Source organism: Saimiri boliviensis, chromosome 16 (genome assembly GCF_048565385.1).
Source record: "Saimiri boliviensis isolate mSaiBol1 chromosome 16, mSaiBol1.pri, whole genome shotgun sequence".
NCBI classification, from domain to species: Eukaryota; Metazoa; Chordata; class Mammalia; order Primates; family Cebidae; genus Saimiri; species Saimiri boliviensis.
Genome location: NC_133464.1, coordinates 61,364,581 through 61,384,300, shown reverse-complemented (window position 1 = coordinate 61,384,300; position 19,720 = coordinate 61,364,581). Strand labels below are relative to the sequence as shown.

Below are 19,720 nucleotides of genomic sequence, written 5' to 3'. Positions count from 1 at the left end.
TGTTTTCTTGAAACAACACCATTTTGTTGCCAGTGTATATAGTTTCTCCTAAAAATAATGCCACTATTTTGTTGATACATAGTTTTATTGGTAAATAAGTATATCCATTCTATAGCTATAAACTTATCGATTGTGAATACATATTTTCCTAAAGATTGAAGCAAAATGTAATTTCTTATAAACCACAGTCTTATTTCAGGGGACTTAAAGATAAGTGGGAGGCAGTGTATTTAAAGATGTGTTTAACTTGGGAGATAGATAACATTTCATTTTTTCATTTTTTCCCTCCCTTCGTTGCTTAACACATCTTCCTATTTTTTCCCCTCTAGGACTGTTATGAACACTATCCAACAATTAATGATGATTTTAAATTCAGCAAGTGATCAGCCATCAGAAAATCTGATTTCCTATTTTAACGTAAGCCAAATGTGAAACATTATTTATTATAATATATTGGCAAAGAAACTTGAAATTAAAAGTTAAAGTACTAAGTTCTTTTTAAAACACATATCTCCTATCTAACATGTAGTTATTCATAATCTTTTCTTGCTTTTTTAATCCTACAAATTAGATATTATTAGTAGCATTGTTTCATTTATACAGTTATTTAAAAAAATTTTTATGTCTACCTATTTGCCTTACTCACCATTCTTGCAACTTATGCCTCACTTCTTAGATAAATTTTTTTCTTCTTCAGATACATTCTTTGATAAATACTTTAGTGATATTTGGGATGAACTTTTTGAGGTTTTGTTTTGTTTCGTCGGTCTGAAATTTTCTTTACCCTTATTTTTTGTGAAATACCTTTGCTGGATCTTCAATTCCATGGTTGACATTTACTTTTTAAACTCTTTTTTTTTTTTGAGACGGAGTTTCGCTCTTGTTACTCAGGCTGGAGTGCAATGGCGCGATCTCAGCTCACCGCAACCTCCGCCTCCTGGGTTCAAGCAATTCTCCTGCCTCAGCCTCCAGAGTAGCTGGGACTACAGGCACGTGCCACCATGCCCAGCTAATTTTTTGTATTTTTAGTGGAGATGGGGTTTCACCATGTTGACCAGGATGGTCTCGATCTCCTGACCTCGTGATCCACCCGCCTCGGCCTCCCAAAGTGCTGGGATTACAGGTGTGAGCCACCACGCCCGGCCTAAACTCTTATAAGTTAAAAGATACTACATTTCATGGATCCCATTTTTGCTAATTAAAAAGTCTTCTGTCAATCAATCTAATTGTTGTTTCTTTATAGTTAACTCATCATTTTTTCTCTGGTTACTTTTAAGATCTTTTCTTTGAATGTAGTGTTAGATAGGACTTAACATTCGCCATACCTCTACAATCTTTTTAATCCAATTATTTAACCCATTTTTATTTACAATTCTTACCTGGCCCTGTGAGCATTGTAGTTTGCAACTCCTGATAGACCCTGAGTTTGATATCTGAAGGCATCTGCTACCCTCTCTCCCCTGAAGACAAGGAGAGAGAAAGAGAGAGAATGAAACTATCATCTATATTGCTTGCTTACTCCTTCAGTCCTTAGTTAAACTCAGATGAGGGTTGGGACCCACTGAACTGCTCATCCACTGAAACTGAACATAGGGCCAGGAGACCTATTAAAATTTGACTAATTTCAGCAACTGTGCTTTTTGTAGTTGTTAACAATTCGTTCATTGCCATAACCTGCCTGTGATTTTGTCATAATCTGTTGTCATCTCTTGCTATGATCCCTAGGAATTAGCAAAGTAATATCTGTCATAATATTCATAATTGTTTTGGCTCAGAATTGATTTTGTTTGTCCAACATACATAAAGTTGCTTTTGTTTATGAGTTATCTATAGCACAAGAATATATGCCAAAACATATGTACCCAATTACTTAAACCTTTTAGCAAGAGAGAATGAAAAAATTTAAAAGAATGATAAGCTCTTTCTTCTGATATCATTTTGAATATTTTCTCCAATATTTGGAGTATGTAGGAGCTCTTTTTTATTTTAAAAAACTTCTGCCCCAAAGACATTTTTTTTAAACTTGGAAACTATATGATCTTTATTTATGTTTTTATATAGTTTCTTAACCCTCACTCCCTCTAGTAGTCCCCAGTGTCTATTGTTGCCATCTTTATGTCCATGAGTACCCGATATTTAGCTCCCATTTATTAGTGAGAACATACAGTATTTGGTTTTCTCTTTCTGTTAATTTGTTTAGGATAATGACCTCCAGTTACATCCATGTGGCTGCAAAGGGCATGATTTCATTCTTTTTATGACTGTATAATACTCCATGGTGTATAAGTACCACATTTTCTTTATCCAATCCATCATTCATAGGCACCTAGGTTAATTCTATGTCTGCTATTGTGAATAGCACAGCAGTGAACATATGAGTGCATGTGAAAGACATTTTCCAGAGCTCAGTTTAAAACTTAACTTTTAATTAAGCTTAAAAGCTTAATTATGTAGATGGTAAGCTGCATATCTCAAAGTGAATATGTCTTGATGGTCATTACGCTTTTCCTTCATTTTACTTCTTTATTAGTCCAAGTTTCTTCATTTTTAAAATTAATGCCATCTTCCCTCCATGTAAAATCTTAGAAGCTATGAACATTTTAATGGACATTTTGGCAACAATTCTTTTATGACAGGAAATGCTTGTTATATGTTTCTAAGATTTGTGTGCTGTTTTGTTTTGTTTTTTTCAGGGAATATAGAATTACTGATATTCTAGAATGTAAAAATGTTGAAAGACAATGCACATTACAAAGAAAATTATAATCTTAATTTTACTTTATTTTTTTTTGAGACAGAGTTTTACTCTGTTGCCTAGGCTGGAGTGCAGTGGCACAATCTTGGCTCACTACAACCTCCGCTCCTGGGTTCAGGTGATTCTTGTGCCTCAGCCTCCCAAGTAGCTGGGATTACAAGAGCCTGCCACCACATCCAGTTAATTATTGTAACTTTTGCAGAATGGTGTACAATGTTTCCCAGGCTGGTCTTGAACTCCAGACCTCAGGTGATCTGACCACCTCAGCTTCCCAAAGTGCTGGAATAACAGGCATGAGCCACTGTGCCTGGCCATAATCTTAATTTTACAACCTTTATTTTCTAATGTATATTTTGAATGTGTTCTATGTAGAAAGGATAAAAAATAGAATAAATCTTTGTAGCTGGTGAGAATCATGGTGTGATTACTTTTAATATATCATAATATGAATTATATATTATCATATGCATTTTAATACATCATCTTATGATGTGTTTTCATTATTAAAGTTGAATAGCCTCACTCCAAATGATACATGTGTTGGAATTTCTTTTGCAACTATTTCCCTATCTTGTATTTCTGAAAATATAATTAAATGATTTAGCTAATTTGTTACTCTTTCAAAGCACATTTTAAAATTAGGAAATGGGGCAGGCACAATGGCTCATACCTGTAATCCCAGCACTTTGGGAGGCCAAGGTGGGTGGATCATCCGAGGTCAGGAGTTCGAGACCGGCCTGGCCAACATAATGAAACCCCATCTCTACTAAAAATATAAAAATTAGACAGGCATGGTGGCACATACCTGTAATCTCAGCTACACAGGAGGCTGAGGCAGGAGAATCACTTGAATTTGAGAGGAAGAGGTTGCAGTGAGCTGAGATCGTGCCATTGCACTCCAGCCTGAGTGACAGAGTGGGACTTCATCTCAAAAAAAAAAAAAAAAAAAAATTAGGAAATGGTATCAAGTTCAGGTCTTGGTTTTATTTCATTTGCTTTTTTGGAAGCAACATCCATCCCAATATAACTCTTAAATTGAAGACATTTTATGAGAATGTGTGAGGTTCTTTTTGATTGATGGAAAACTTAACAAAGTTGCTCTTCTCTAGCCTAGTGGCAGAAAATTTAGATTAGGGTTTTTTAGTTGTACTCTAGTATTTTTTTGGTCATTAACATTTAGTGAAATTACAGCGTCTGCTTATGTTCAGTAGTTGTGTTTACCCAGTTATTGTGGAAGTGTTTCCACAGTTTTATAAACAATTTTAAAAGTCATATATTATGTAGCAGAAAATATTAATTCTGATGACACAGTATCCTTGACATTGATTTCCATTTTTATCTCCTAAAGAACTGCACAGTTAATCCAAAAGAAAGTATTTTGAAAAGAGTGAAGGATATTGGATACATCTTTAAAGAGAAATTTGCTGAAGCTGTGGGACAGGGATGTGTTGAAATTGGATCACAGGTAACTTGAATTCATTTTGATTAGTGTCACTATAGTATAATATTGTTAAAAGCAGCATCTTTCCAGTTTGTATAAATACTCTAACAGTATTTTACTACTAATATAAAATACTGGCAGATACTATATTCCTGTTGCTTGTGTATGCTGCTATTTATGGGAAACTACCTCCCATCCCATTATAAAAATAATGTAATAAAGGAACATATATCAGTTGTAGAAATTTTAGAAAATACAACTAAGAAAAAAGTTAAAATCTTTGATATTACTGAATTTTTTATTTTTCTTTAACTTCAACATGTATGACTGTTTATGTATGCATATCCTAATGTGAATAGGATTATTCATGCCATTTCTCAGTGATATGATTATTATTCCAGGAAATCTAAAGCTAATATAATAGGGAAGAGTATGGGCCATGGAGTTACAGCCCTGGGTTTATATTTGGTTCTACCTTTGTTGATCTTGGACATGTCATTTAACTTTTCTGAGATTCAGGCTTTGTTGTGTGGCATTAATGAGGATAATGTACAAAAATATATAGGAAAACTGTAGTCCACTGTACACATTTATTTCAGTGTAGTGAGGTTATATTTTGATGCCATCAGTATTTAAACATCTATATTTAATGGTTCTTTTTGATTATATAGCGACGTGCCACTTAACAACAGGGGTATGTTCTGACAAATGGATCATTAGGCAATTTTGTTGTGTGAACATTGTAGAGTGTACCTATGCAAACCTAGATGGTATAGCCGATTGTACATCTAAGCTGTATGATACAGCCTGTTTATTCCTAGGCTACAGGCCAGTACAGCATGTGTACTGAATACTGTAGATAATGGTAACTTAATGTGTTACCATTTGTGTATCTAATCATATCTAAACAGAAAAGGTGCAGTAAAGAGACAGTATAAACGATAAAAAATGGAACACCTGCACAGAGCACTTCCTATGAATGGAGCTTACAGGACTGAAAGTTGCTCTGGATGAGTCATTGAGTGAGTGGCGAGTGAATGTGAAAGGCCTACAACATTACTATCGTAGACTTTATATAAACACTACACTTAGGCTAAACTAATTTCATAAACGTTTTCTTTTTTCCACAGTAAATTAATCATAGCTCACTGTAACGTTTTTACTTTATAAATCTTCAGTTTGTAAAACACTTTTGACTCTTATAATAACACTTAGCTTAAAACACAAACACATTGTACAGCTGTACAAAAATAATTTCTTTCTTTACAATCCTCATTCTATACTCTTTTTTATTTAAAATTTTTTTAAATTTCATAAACATTTTTGCCAAAAACAAAGACAAACACACACACATTAACCAAGGCCTACACAAGGTCAGGATTAACAATACCACTGTCTTCTGCCTTCAAATTTATCATCTCCTATGATGATGATGCTGTCTTCGGGAATATCTCCTGAAGGAGCTGCCTGAGAATGTTTTACAGGTAACTTCTTTTTTCACAAGTAGAAGGAGGATGCTCTAAAATAATAAAAAGTATAGTATAATAAATACATAAACCAGTAACATATCTGTTATCAAGTATTATGTACTAGACATGATTGTATGTACTGTACTTTTATATGACTGGCAGTGCAGTAGGTTTATTTACATCAGCATCATCACAAAGATGTGAATAATGCATTGCACTACAACATTACACTAAGCAGTAGGAATTTTTCAGCTCCCTATAGTCTTATGGGACCACTGTTATATATACAATCAGTTATTGACCAAAAATATTGTTATGTGGTGCATGATTGTTTAAGAGACTTTTGCTCTTAATTTGAAATGAAATAATATGGTATGTGTTTATATCTCTAAAATTTGGTTATTCTTTCAAATAATGGGAACATGTTTTTTGGTTAAAACTTCTTGCTGATACGGTCAATTTGATCTGATATTTGCCTGTATCAGTTTTACTAACTTTATGGGCAAAGACTGTTCTCGTAATCCTAGAGAGCCATCTTGAAAATACATGTTCTAGGTCATGAGAAATGTTATAGAAGTTACATAAAGTGCTTAAAATAGTACTGGGCACATAACCTATCTTTAGTATGAGTGATATAGACTGAAATGGAGTTAAGGAAATCCAGGTACTGGACCTACCGTCTTGTTAATTTACTTGGGAATGTTAATCACAACTTAAGACTTGAATTTTAGACAAGCTAGCTTTTTTCTTGGCAGCCATATTTCTAAGAAGGGTGAGAACTGTGTTTTAAGAAAATGCTTTTTAAAAAATTGGTAATTGTCAGGTGGGTATAGTGGTGCATTCATGTAATCCCAGACTCTTGGGAGGCCGAAGCAGGAGGATCTCTTGAGCCCAGAGTGTGAAGGCTAGCTGGGGCAAAACAGTGAGACTCCATCTCAAAAAAAAAAAAAAAAATTAGTAATTGTGATTTTCTGAAATAGCAGACTCTAATTTTCCTTTTTGTTTGTTTGTAGCGATACAAACTTGGAGTTCGCTTGTATTACCGAGTAATGGAATCCATGCTTAAATCAGTAAGTTAAAAACAATATAAAAAAAATTTCAGCCAGGTGTGGTGGCTCATGCCTGTAATCTCAGCACTTTGGGACGCCAAGGTGGGTGGATGACAAGGTGAAGAGATCAAGACCATCCTGGCCAACATGGTGAAACCCTGTCTCTACTAATTAAGTACAAAAATTAACTGGGAATGGTGGTGTGTGCCTGTAGTCCCAGCTACCTGGGAGGCTGAGGCAGGAGAATCGCTTGAACCCAGGAGACAGAGGTTGCAATGAGCCAAGATCACACCACTATACTCCAGCCTGGCAACAGAGCAAGACTCTGTCTCAAAAAAAATAAATAAATAAAAATTAAAAAAAAATAAAAAATTCAATGCTGACACAAATAAGATTTCAATTAAACTTCCTCTTCTTCTTTTTTTTTTTTTAATTATCTATTTCAGGAAGAAGAACGATTATCCATTCAAAATTTTAGGTAAATTTTTTACTTTTAGTAAAACAATTTTTTCTTTTTATGAAAGTAAATATTTTATAACTTTTTTCTTTTTTCCTTTAGCAAACTTCTAAACGACAGCATTTTTCATATGTCTTTATTGGCGTGTGCTCTTGAGGTTGTAATGGCCACATATAGCAGTAAGTTAAATTTTTGTAAATAAACATTTTGTTTAAAGTTAAAATGTGGTGTGTTTCTTTGGTGCGGGCAGAGGGACAGTGTGAGGTTAAGGAGAAGGAATACTTATTTTAGATCACTATATCCTGAAGAACATAATTGGTCATTATAAGCCATATGAGAGGCTTATTTGAAATATTTGAGGTTATCTTGGGGATAGTATTTCACTAGGCTCCTCTTCTGAGTATACTGAATCGAGAAAAGGTACCTTTTGAAATCCCTCCCAAGACCTGTGAGATTGTAAAGTACCCAAGGAGTATTGAAGAGTGACCTCTACTGATATGGAAGCCCTGCTATAACCTTCATGGTTATGAAACTACAGATTGAAGCTAGAATCCACCAGATAAATAGAACAAAGGCCAATTACAGTGTTTTTAAAAATATGAATGTATATCACTTTGCAAATTACATTGCAAATGTTAAAAGAAAAATTTCTTGCAGAAAGAAAAAGAACATTTGTGTAAGGATGCAAAACATAGTAAAAGAGGAACTTTTAGTTTCCTTATTAGTAAACAAATAAGGAAAACTGTGAATCCTCATTAATAATCAAGAAATGCATATTTTAAAGAGATACCATTTTCTAACTAATGAAATTAGCAAAATCTTCAAGAATCTGTCTCTCCTCTTACCAAGGATTAATGAGAATTAAAATGGATATGCTAATGAATGACCAGTAAGATACTAAACCTGTTCCTGATGTAAGTTTAGGGTATTTAAATATTTGCAAATTTGAGATAAGCTATAAGCCCTTTCTCTAGGAAAAAGATACATGTGTATACACTCAAAAATTGGAAGGCTATTTCTTCTGAGTCTGCAGACTCTAAAATAAAAATATATGCTCTAAATAAAAATTGTTTAACCTTTCTACTGTTTTCTTTGTTTGATATGACCTTCCAAAAAAACTACCTAGCTCAAGGGTTAATATTTCATACCTAAGTTACATTTTTTTTTTTTTCATTTTTAGGAAGCACTTCCCAGAATCTTGATTCTGGAACAGATTTGTCCTTCCCATGGATTCTGAATGTGCTTAATTTAAAAGCCTTTGATTTTTACAAAGTGATTGAAAGTTTTATCAAAGCAGAAGGCACCTTGACAAGAGAAATGATAAAACATTTAGAACGATGTGAACATCGAATCATGGAATCCCTTGCGTGGCTCTCAGTAAGTAACTAGCTAAATAATTGAAGAAATTCATTCATATGCATTTGGCTAACATTATCTGTGAGTGAGAGGTGTTTCTTAACATTTACCTGAAGTACAAATAGACAATTAAATGAATAATGTTATTTCAGCCTGTAGCCCAAGAATCAAATGGAATATTAAAATGGAGCTTTGAGTGCCCTAAACCATCTAATACAGCACAGTGATTTATTTAAGAATAGCTTTTCTTAAAATGTGGCACTTTAAAACAAAACAGAATTCTTTGAAGTATTTAGGTATTTTATTTAAAATATAGTGTTTTATTTGAAAGTGTACATGTCTGCTCTTAAATTGTGAGATTATGAGATTTAGATTATTAAAAAGTGCGTTTTTTTCTTGTTCAATTTAGTGGGATTCATTTTTTCCCATTATTAAAAGTATTAAAAGTATAATACTATTGTTCAATCATTATGGGGCACAGATTGTATTGTCTAGGATTCTCTTTATAACATTATAACCGTTGATAAGGCTTTTGTTTAATAAAGGTGGCAATTTGAGGTTATGCTCTTAAAATCTGCATAGCTGGATAATACTTTGTGAATCGCCAGATTTGTAGATTAATGGTTTCTTTTAAAACCATGTTGCATGCTAAGTATATATCTTTAATTTGTATCAGCATGTAGAAATGGTAGTTAAAAATTAAGACTTTAGGTATCCTACAATCCTAATTTGTACATGTAACATTAGTTTTAGTTTTCTTAGGTTTTGAATTTTTAATGACTAAGAGATAATTTATTTCTTAGTGTTTTCTTATATTGCCATATAGACAGAGTGAATAGAGGAGAGAAGCATGGGGAATTGATAGAATGTTACACTCCTATTATTGAATTTGGTAACTACTTATGGAATGAACTTATACTTGATAAGAAAAGGAGTAGTTAGAAGACAACTCTCTGAATCTGGGGAATTAAGTGAAAGCAAAAATAAATAGATAAGTAAATAAAATAAGCACATAGAGTACTTTTTAAAGGCTTATGTGTCCTCTCCTCCCAGAAATTGATATTGCAATATTACTGTATCATCTGAAAGTAACTATTATTATTTATTTTAGATGATTAATTTTATTTCCATCAACACATATTTATTGAACATCTGCCATATGCCTTGAATTGAGAGAGACATTGTGAGGATGCAAAAAAGATAAAGGCTTGGAAAATTGTGTAGAAAGTATTAGAAATTTACTCTTTAAAAATGCTCGTACTCAAGCCTGTTTAGCTCAGTTATTCAGGGCTTCTAAACAATATTCCTTTATTTTTGAGAACTTTTGGAGAAAAAGTGACAAGCCCAAAGTTTGGAAAAGAGTATAATCAATTTACAATAGGAGACGTGGCAGTCATGAGCCTCTGAATTTAAATATTAAATGTGATATCTCTGGCATATGAAACTGTAACATTCAAAGTGTCAGATTCCTTGGGAGTATGGAAAACCTAATGGTGCTTCTCCCTTGGAAATGCCATAGGAAGTCCGCAACTGCTAACACTTACCATTTTGGTACAAAAGCAAACAGTTCCAGCAGGCTCTCTAAAGAAAAACTCACTGTAACTTATTAATATACTGTGCAAAGTATCTGTTTTGAGCTTTTGACTAATCCAATTAAAGGAATATGAAGGGATTGTAAATAACAAAATGTCCATTGATAGACCATCCTGTACAAGTAGATTTCTGCTTGTTGAATATGTAAAATAGGGTATCATTGACTTGTTTTAGTATTTTGTGTGCCTTAGATTTCCTTTTTAAAACATGTATAGTTTTGTGAGCCTAAGGTTTCTTATAAGTATATAAATAAATGATTGTTTATTGCTTCAGCTGCTTCAATAAGATATTTACTGGTGTTGGACTATCAGGAATACATCCTTGCTTTAGATTTTAGGCCTTAGCTCCCACTAGAAATTATTTCTTCACCAGATTTAATGGATAGTTTTATGGCTCTTTATGCATCCACTCATCTATTCATTCTTCAAGTCTATACTTACTGAATGCTTGCAAAATCTAAGTGTCACTTTTGTTTTTCCTTGTATCACCACCTGTACCATAGTAAACTTGAAGAATAAAAACTACCCTCAGAAATATTTTAAAAAGAAATAGCAAAGTATCTTCAAAATAATTCATGGTAATATATGCAGTAATTCAAATTGATCTGTCTCTCAGTATGTTTCTTAACAATATAAACTTGAAACATCAATGTTAATTTTTGGGATTATTGGGATTTGTGACAACTTGTTGCAGGTTACCAAAACAAGTATATGAAAGTATCTAGTATCAACTGAAATGTTTCCATTCCATTGTTGTAATTAGCATCATGAATGGACTTTCTAAACTGATCGCCCCACTGTGGGAACCAAATTGGATTCCTACTTTGTTGGTTGCTCTTTCTGATTTTAACAATTTACCGATTTTAACAATTTACCGTCCCATTCTCTGCCATAATTTTTTAAAAGCTTATTCAATGTTCTGCAGCAATGTGATTGCATGCTGGCTACACTGCTTTTAGAATGTTGTTTCTAATGAAGCAAGGAAATAAATTTGTTTGAAATGACATTTTCTCTCAAAAAAAAAAAAATCTTTTTTAGATACTTTGTCTCCTGCTTTTTTTTTTTTATTTTTTTAAATGTCAGCAGTTATAAGTGTGCGTGATTTCTTGATGGTTCCTGAAATCACTTCAAGGAATTTGCAAAGTAAAAACTATTTTCATATTACTATTATATTAAGATGTTATTTACCTTTTCCAGTTTGTTGACATTTAAACTGATTATGTGAAGCTTTTGGCACCTTTGCACAAATCAAAGCAGTGACATGAAACTGGCTAGTAGTCATTGTAATCGTCACCACTGCATGTTTTCAGTTAAAGAAACAAAACATAACATGTCAGTTTCATTTAATAATGTACTTGATGAAGCAGTAAAAGACATTTTATTAAATCTCCACTCTTGAGTATGTCTTTTTAATATTCAATGTGATGAAATTAAAATATGTAGAAAGTTGCATACCAAAGTATGATAGTTGTCTTGAGGAAAAATAGTTACTTTGTTGGTTGAGTTGTGAACTGAACCAGTTACCCTTTTCATGAAACACATGTTTTACTTGTAAGACTGATGAGCAGTTGTGTTTATTCATACTTGGGTATGTGGTAGATTCTTAAAAATGAACAAAGTGAGTCTGTCACTTCAAGGAAAACAACTGACAGTAAAGGTTGCCAATGATAAATTTTGTGTTTTCAAGTAAAAATTAGATTTTTAGAAACTTGTATCCACCACTGAAAGCTTGACAGATTCCTAATATATTAAACTTTTCTAATAAAATCAGTAGTGATATCAATGAATGTGATTTTTAAATATTGTATACAGAGATTTGTAAACATTTAGAAGGACTACTATAATTCAGTGAACTAGTATTTCCAATTGACCAAATATATCATTATAAAATCATTCATGGGTAAGAGATTCATCAAAAGTTCAAGATGAACCAATGGATTTTAAGGTATTAAAATGCAAAAAGAATATTTCTGTTCAGTGATATTGTTCCAGTTCTACCCTTTAACTAACCTTTAAGAAATTATGACTTGTTGAGTTTTGGTGTAGTGTCAGAAAACAATCACCGTAATTACCTGAAAAGGCTATGCAATACTCCTCCTCTTTCTATCTGAGGCCAGATTTTTCTTTGTATATTTCAACCAGAACAGCATATTGCAACAAAGTAAATGTAGAAGCAGATATGAAAATTCAGATTTTTGCTATTATGCCAGCTAGTAAAGGCATTCAGAAGATTGTAAAACAGTGCTATTGTTCTATATTTTTTGTTTTGAAGAATATGCTTATTTTTCATTTAAAAAATTATTTATGTTAACATAATGGGTTTATTGTTTAAAATAAATATTCTTAAATGTTCTCAAGTTTTGTTCGAGCCTCAATATCCTTTAATGTAAAAAAAGCTATTAGCTATTTTATGCTTCTTAGTGGAAGAATATGTAATCACCTTGAAAATATGTTGAAAGAAGCCAGTCACAGAAAACCAAATATATAAATTCATTTATATGAAATGTCCACAATAGGCAATTCAGTAGAGATAGGAAGTAGATTATTGGTTGCCTAAGGCTGGTGGGGAGGACTAGGGGTTTGGAGGATGATGGCTAGAGAGTTTCTGAGATAATGAAAATGTTATAAAATTGACTCATTATTATAGTCAATTTTGTAACATTTTTGTCATCTCTGTGAATATACTAAAAACTATTGAATTCTACACATTAAATGAGTGAATTGTATGGTTTGTAATTTTTAAAAATTTCTGTTTTAATTAAATTTTAACTAAATTAAGATTTAATATCAAGTAAATGTTAATTTATTTAACCCACATGAACAAAAGCTTTTGGAGTCCTTAGTAACTTTAAGACTATAAAAGGGTTTTGAATCCAAAAAGTTTGAGAACCCTTGTCTACATTCTCTTCTCCATTCAGGCTTGTCTTTCACTCACACAATTGCGTTTGTTTTTGCCTTTTCTTGAATCTTAAAATGCTTTCCTCTGCCTTTCTGTTGACCAGATTTTAAGGTTCATTTTGCCTTTCCTGATCATCCTGGTCTATAGTCATTCTTCCCTCATTTGGTCTTAAACAGTTTATTATCAATACACTTAATAGTCATTTATAAACTTTATATTTTACTGTATGTGCATATCTCATGTTAAATTCATGTAAAGTACTTAAAACAGTATCTGACATTGTATTATAAGATATAGCAATTAATTACATAAGGGTAAAGGACAGAAAGGAGTCAACTTATGATGATATCCAGGCTTCTGGCTTATATAACTTAAGTGGATAGTAGTGTCATTCATTAAAATAAGATACTTAGAATTGGATGAGGTTTGCTTGGGAAGATGAATTCCATTTGATTGAGTTTGAAGTACTTATAGGTCATTTAAACAGAGGCGTCAAGTAGCAATTGGATATGTGTGTCTGGAACTTAAGAAAGAAATTTAGGCTAAGATTATGGACTTGAGAGCTGCCATACATGTGTAATAAAAAATGCCACTCTATTGAGTTTATCTTGTGCTAGGTACTTTGATGAGCACTTCTTAAATTTAATTTTCATAATAATCCATGAGGTGGTATTACCCTAGATCAGGAAATGAATGCTTAGAAAAGTTTAATAACTTGCCCTAGACTACACAAACTCAATGGCAAGATCTGTGATTTGAACCCAGGTCTTTCTGGCACTAAAGCTATTAATTATTATGCTTTGCTGAGTAACTGAAGTTTGGGAAAGGGATAAGATCACTTAAGGGGAGAATGTAGTATGAGAAAAGAAGACTAAAGATAGAATCCTGAGGAGCTCCAACATTTAAAGGATGGACAGAAAAGAGAAGTCTGTGCCTACAAAAGAGATTGAAATAGAACAGCAAGGGAAGATAAGAGGAAAATCAGAAGTGGTATCATAGAACGGCCAGGTGCAATGGCTGCCACCTGTAATCGCAGCACTTTGGGAGGCTGAGGCAGGTGGATCGCTTTGGGCCAGGAGTTCGAGACTAGCCTGACCAATATGACAAAAACCTGTCTCTACTAAAAATGCAAAAATTAGCTGGGCGTGGTGGCGCATAGCTGTAATTCCAGCTACTCAGGAGGCTGAGACACAAGAATCCCTTGAACCCGGGAGGTGGAGGTTGTGTGAGCCAAGATCATTCCATTGCACTTCAGCCTCAGTAACAGAGTGAGACTCTGTCTCAGAAAGAAAATAACTAAATAAAAATGGCCGGGCGCGGTGGCTCAAGCCTGTAATCCCAGCACTTTGGGAGGCCGAGGCGGGTGGATCACGAGGTCAAGAGATCGAGACCATCTTGGTCAACATGGTGAAACCCCGTCTCTACTAAAAACACAAAAAATTAGCTGGGCTTGGTGGCGCGTGCCTGTAATCCCAGCTACTGAGGAGGCTGAGGCAGGAGAATTGCCTGAACCCAGGAGGCGGAGGTTGCGGTGAGCCGAGATCGCGCCATTGCACTCCAGCCTGGGTAACAAGAGCGAAACTCCATCTCAAAAAAAAAAAAAAGAAAATAACTAAATAAAAATAAAAATTTTAAAAAAGGAGAAAGGGAATTACGAAATCTGAGTGAGTGCTTGCTGTTTCAGATAAGAGTTGAAAAGTTTTAGCAACAATGAAGTCACTGGTGACAGTGATAGGGACCGTTAAATGAAGAGGTGGGGATAGGATGAGATGTGAATGAGAGATAAAGTGGACACAGTGATAATAGATGGCTTTTTCTAAAAGTTTTGCCTGTGAAGAGAAATAAAGATATAACAGAAGTAAAGATACAGCTTGATATGTGTGAAGTGGGGGGAATATATGTATATATATTTTTAATGAGAAAGGGATTAAATATGGATGGAAAAGAGCCATTAGGAGTGTTCGCTATTGCTGGATTACAAATTAATGGCTTTAAACAACGATTTTATTTTGCTCATTATTTTGTGGGTCAGGAAATTGGGGAGAACTTGATTGGGTGATTTGTCTCTATATATCAGTGGGTGTCTGGAGCTACAGGGTGTACTTTCAGGATGCTTCTTCACTAACAAGTCTGGCATCTTACTGTTCCTTGGTGCACACTCAGCTCTCTTCCTCCCATCCTCCCTCCCTAGAGTGGTTAGAACAGTAAGCTTTGGAGTTTTCACCTGTAGAGAGAAGATAGGAGATTCATTGGAAAGTAGAGTTTCTAAGAAACAGGATATTTGGCAAGGTGCAGTGTCTCATGCCTGTAATCCCAGCACTTTGGGAGGCCAAGGTGAGAGGATTGCTTGAGTTTAGGAGTTCAAGACCAGCTTTGGCAACAGAGGGAGACCCTGTCTCTACAAATAATTTTAAAAATGAGCCAGGTGTAGTGGCCTGTGGTCATGCTTGTGGTCCTAGCTACCTGGGAGGCTGAACTGGGAGAATCGCCTGAGCCTGGGACGTTAAGGCTGCAGTGAGCTGTGATTGCACCACAGCATTCCAGCCTGGGTGGCAGAATGAGACCCTGACTCAAAAATAATACCAAACAAAACAAAACAACACAACAAAAACAAAAAGTAATAGGATATTTCATTAAATCATTCATTCATTAAATAATGAAGTTTAAGTTAATGAGTTTAATGAAGTTTAATAGGTATAGTGGGACTAACAATGAGAGTGAAAGTGTAGGAGGTTATATAGTCAAAGAGATGTTTTACCTTAGTATTTCCAGAGACAGAACATTTCTGGGTAGTTCACTGTATTCTAATAAATGATCTTGGGAGTGCATGAGGAGGTCAAGAAGCCAAAAATTACAATGAGCAAGAGTCCAGGACATGTAGTGAGGAGAAATGTGAGTGAACTAAGGACTAAGGTCCTTGATGCTTGAGGGCAGTAACCAAGAGATAAGTGAGACCAAGAGATAAATGGGGCAGAGGGTTAGAGAGATCCTCAAAAGAAAACTCCTGGCTCACTTAAAAAAACAAATCTCTCTCACAATACCTAATCCAGTTTCTAACATATAGAATTTAGGTGCATAAACCATTAGATGTGTAATGTCCTTTGATGAATTTACTCCTTTAATCATTATGAAATGACCCTCTGGTAATATTGTTTGCTCTGAAAACTACCTTTGCCCCAAACTAGTAAAGCCATTCCAGCTTTCTTTTCATTAATATTAACATGGCATATTTTCCCCATTCCTTTATTTAACGTATATGTGTCTTTATTCTTAAAGAACTGATTTTCTTATAGGCAGCATATAATTGGGTGTTGCTTTCTTAAATCTAGTCTAGGAAAATCTACCTTTTAATTTGGATGTTTAGATTTAAATTTAATGTGACTATTGATATGGTTGGGTTTAAATTCTCCATCTTATTATTCATTTTCTATTTTTCTCATCTTCTTTTTCTCCCTTTTCTCTTTTTCTGCCTTCTTTTGGGTTGCATTTTTAAATCTGTTTTATCTTCTTTCTAGGCCTAACTGTCTATATTTCTTTGTTTTATTTTGTAATTGGTGTCTTTTGATTTACAATATGCATCTTTAAGCTTTCAGTCTTTAAATAGTATTACACTACTTCATATATATAAAAATAGTCTTTCAATAGTATTACACTACTTCATATAGTATAAGAATCTTAGAACAGTATATTTCCATTTTCCCTTTTCCAACCTTTGGGCTGCTGTTGTCATACATTTTGTTTCAAGAGAAGTTATAAACTTCACAATACATTGATATTACTTTTCTTTTAAACCACCAATTGTCTTTTAAGGAGAGTTCAAAACAAAAGAAAAAAGACGTTTTGTTTAATTGCATATTTACCTCTCTACTGCTCTTCATTCCTTGTGTAGATCCACATTCCTTTTGTTTTCCTTCTGACTATAAAACCTTTTTTTTTTTTTTTTTTTTTTTTTGACATTTCTTAGACAGGTGCAGTGGCTCATACATGCAAACCCTATACTTTAGGAGGCTGAGGTGGGAGGATCTCTTGAAGCCAGGAGTTCAAAACCAGCCTGGGCAACAAAGCAAAACCCTGTCTCTATTCTTGGAAAACAAATAAAAATACATTTCTTGTGGTGCAGGTCTACTAGTGATGAATTCTTCCAGCTTTTATGTCTGGAAAAAAATTTTTACCTTTATTTTTAGAAGATATTTTGCTGGGTATTGAATTCTAGGTTGATAATTTTTTTTTTTTTTTTTTGAGAGCTGAGTGCTTTAAAAATGTTGCCCCACTGTCTTCTGCTTTGCCTTTCCCATTTTCCCCCTTTTTCCACTTTTTTCCCTCCCTTTTCCCCTTTTTCTCCTTCTCCCCCTTTTCCCCTTTCCCCTTCCCTTCCCTCTTCTTTCTTTCTTTCTTTCTTTCTTTCTTTCTTTCTTTCTTTCTTTCTTTCTTCTTCTTTCTTCTTCTTCTTCTTCTTCTTCTTCTTCTCCTTCTTCTTCTCCTCCTCCTCCTCCTCCTCCTCCTCCTCCTCCTCCTCCTCCTCCTTCTCCTCCTCCTCCTCCTCCTCCTCCTCCTCCTTCTCCTTCTCCTTCTTCTTCTTCTTCTTCTTCTTTTCTTCTTCTTCTTCTTCTTTTCTTCTTCTTCTTTCTTCTTCTTCTTTCTTCTTCTTCTTCTTCTTCTCTCTTTTATTTTTTTATTTTTTTGAGGTAGAGTCTTGCTCTTTTGCCCAGGCTGGAGTGCAGTGGCATGATGCTGGCTCACTGCAACCTCTGCCTCCTGGGTTCAAGCAATTCTCCTTTCTCAGCCTCTTGACTGCCTGAAACTATAGGTGCATACCACCATGCCTGGCTAATTTTTGTATTTTTGTTAGAGATGGGGTTTTGTCACATTGGCTAGGCTGGTCTTAAATTCCTTATCTCAGATGACCCACCCACCTTGGCCTCCCAAAGTGCTGGGATTACAAGTGTGAGCCACCATGCCTGGCCTTGTTCATTTTTTGCTGTATTTTTTTCCTACATGTTTTTCTTCCTGTATTTCATGTTAAATACCTTCTATAGCAATGTCTTCAAGTTTCTTAGTTTTTTTCTTCTGAGGTGTCAAATCTGCTACTAATCGAATCTATTGTATTTCTAATCTAACTATATTTTTCATTTCTAGAGATTTGATTTGGGTCCTTTTATATCTTCCATATTTATATTTATTATGTTTATGCTTTTCTTTAAAATCTTGAACATATGGAATATATAAGTTTTTTAATGTCCCCTTCTACTAAGTCTAGTGCCTGTGTCTAAAATATCTCTTTCTTTTGACTGATAGTTTTCTCTCGTTTTTTAAGAGTAATATTTTTTCTGCTTTTTTGTCTGCTTGGTGATTTTTTTGGTTGGATGCCAGATACTGTGAATTTTGCTTTAGTGAGTCCTGAATTTTCTTATTCCTTTCACTGTTCTTGACCTGTGTTGTGGAACACAATTAAATTATCTGGAAATAATTTGACTCTTTTAAGGCTTCATTTATTTATCTGGTTTTTGTTTTTGGACACAGAGCAATCTTTAATCAATCACTAAATTTCCAGGCATTGCTCTTCTGAGTATTCTACTGAATGTCCCATATATTACAAGGTTTTTCCACTCTGGTTAGTGGAAAGCAGAACTCTTCCTGGCCCTGTGTCAGCTCCTGGAAGGATTCTACTCCTCCCTGTGGTTATTCCCTGGCTTTGAGTAGTATCTTCACATGCATGAACTGATCAGTACTCAGCTAAAGACTCAAGCTTAACCCTCTGCAGACCTGTGGAGCTCTCTTTCTGTAGCTGTCTTCTCTCTAGTATTCTGCCCTGGTAATTTTAGTTTGCCTTGGAATCTCTGATTTCTCAACTCTGTTTGTTCAACTGGGGGACCACTGGGCTGCATTCCAGTTTCCTGTCTCTGCACTGTGGCCTGTAAACTGTCTCTAGGCAGTAAGCTGTGGCAATAACAAGGCTTACCATTTGTTTTCCTTCCTCCAGGGATCACTGTTCTGTACTGCCTGTTGTTTATTGTCTAAAAAGTATTGTTTCATTTATGCTGTTCAATTTTGTGGTTGTTTAAACAAATCTGTTCCCTGTTTCTTCTTCAGAGTTGGTAGGGTTACTAAACATAAGGCTTAGTGATTGATTAAGTATTTATAAATATGAAATATGTATAGTTACAGAATATTTAGGGTGGCATTTGCACTTCCTTGTGTTTAATGCATCAGGTCTTCTGAATAATACTGTTTCATAGGGGTGCCTACAATATGGAGAACATAGAAGTACTAGCTATTAACTATTTTCTTGTATTAAATTTTGTTATATCACATGAACATTGAGTCTCCTTTAAATGTGTCAAACATAGCTGACTTATTAAATAGGATTCTTTCATACTATTTTTCTGTGGTCACCAAACATTAGCAAATTTCTTCATTCCATTACACAAGTACTTGGCCAACATACATTTACATAAGAAAATATTTAGGATGGGCTGGCAAGATGGCCAAATAAGAACAGCTCCAGTCTGCAGTTCCCAGTGAGATCAATGCAAAAGGCGGGTGATTTCTGCATTTCCATCTGAGATACTCAGCCCATCTCACTGGGACTGGTTGGACAGTGGGTGCAGCCCACAGAGGGGGGTTGGGTGTTGCCTCACCTGGGAAGCACAAAGGGTCAGGGAACTCCCACCCCATGCCAAAGGATGCCATGAGGGATGTGCT

At 34.5% G+C, this 19,720-nt stretch overlaps 1 protein-coding gene across 2 annotated transcripts in view; it reads left to right on the top strand.

Annotated features, from left to right (window-relative positions):
* Nucleotides 1–19,720, top strand: part of RB1 (RB transcriptional corepressor 1) — a 160,967-nt gene that overhangs the window by 61,782 nt on the left and 79,465 nt on the right. For both annotated transcript variants that reach the window (XM_003942219.3, XM_074387700.1), the window contains exons 12-17: nt 330–417; nt 4,104–4,220; nt 6,679–6,735; nt 7,161–7,192; nt 7,274–7,350; nt 8,352–8,548. In XM_003942219.3, the coding sequence (XP_003942268.1) occupies nt 330–417; nt 4,104–4,220; nt 6,679–6,735; nt 7,161–7,192; nt 7,274–7,350; nt 8,352–8,548 (568 nt within the window). The remainder of the gene's footprint in view (nt 1–329; nt 418–4,103; nt 4,221–6,678; nt 6,736–7,160; nt 7,193–7,273; nt 7,351–8,351; nt 8,549–19,720) is intronic.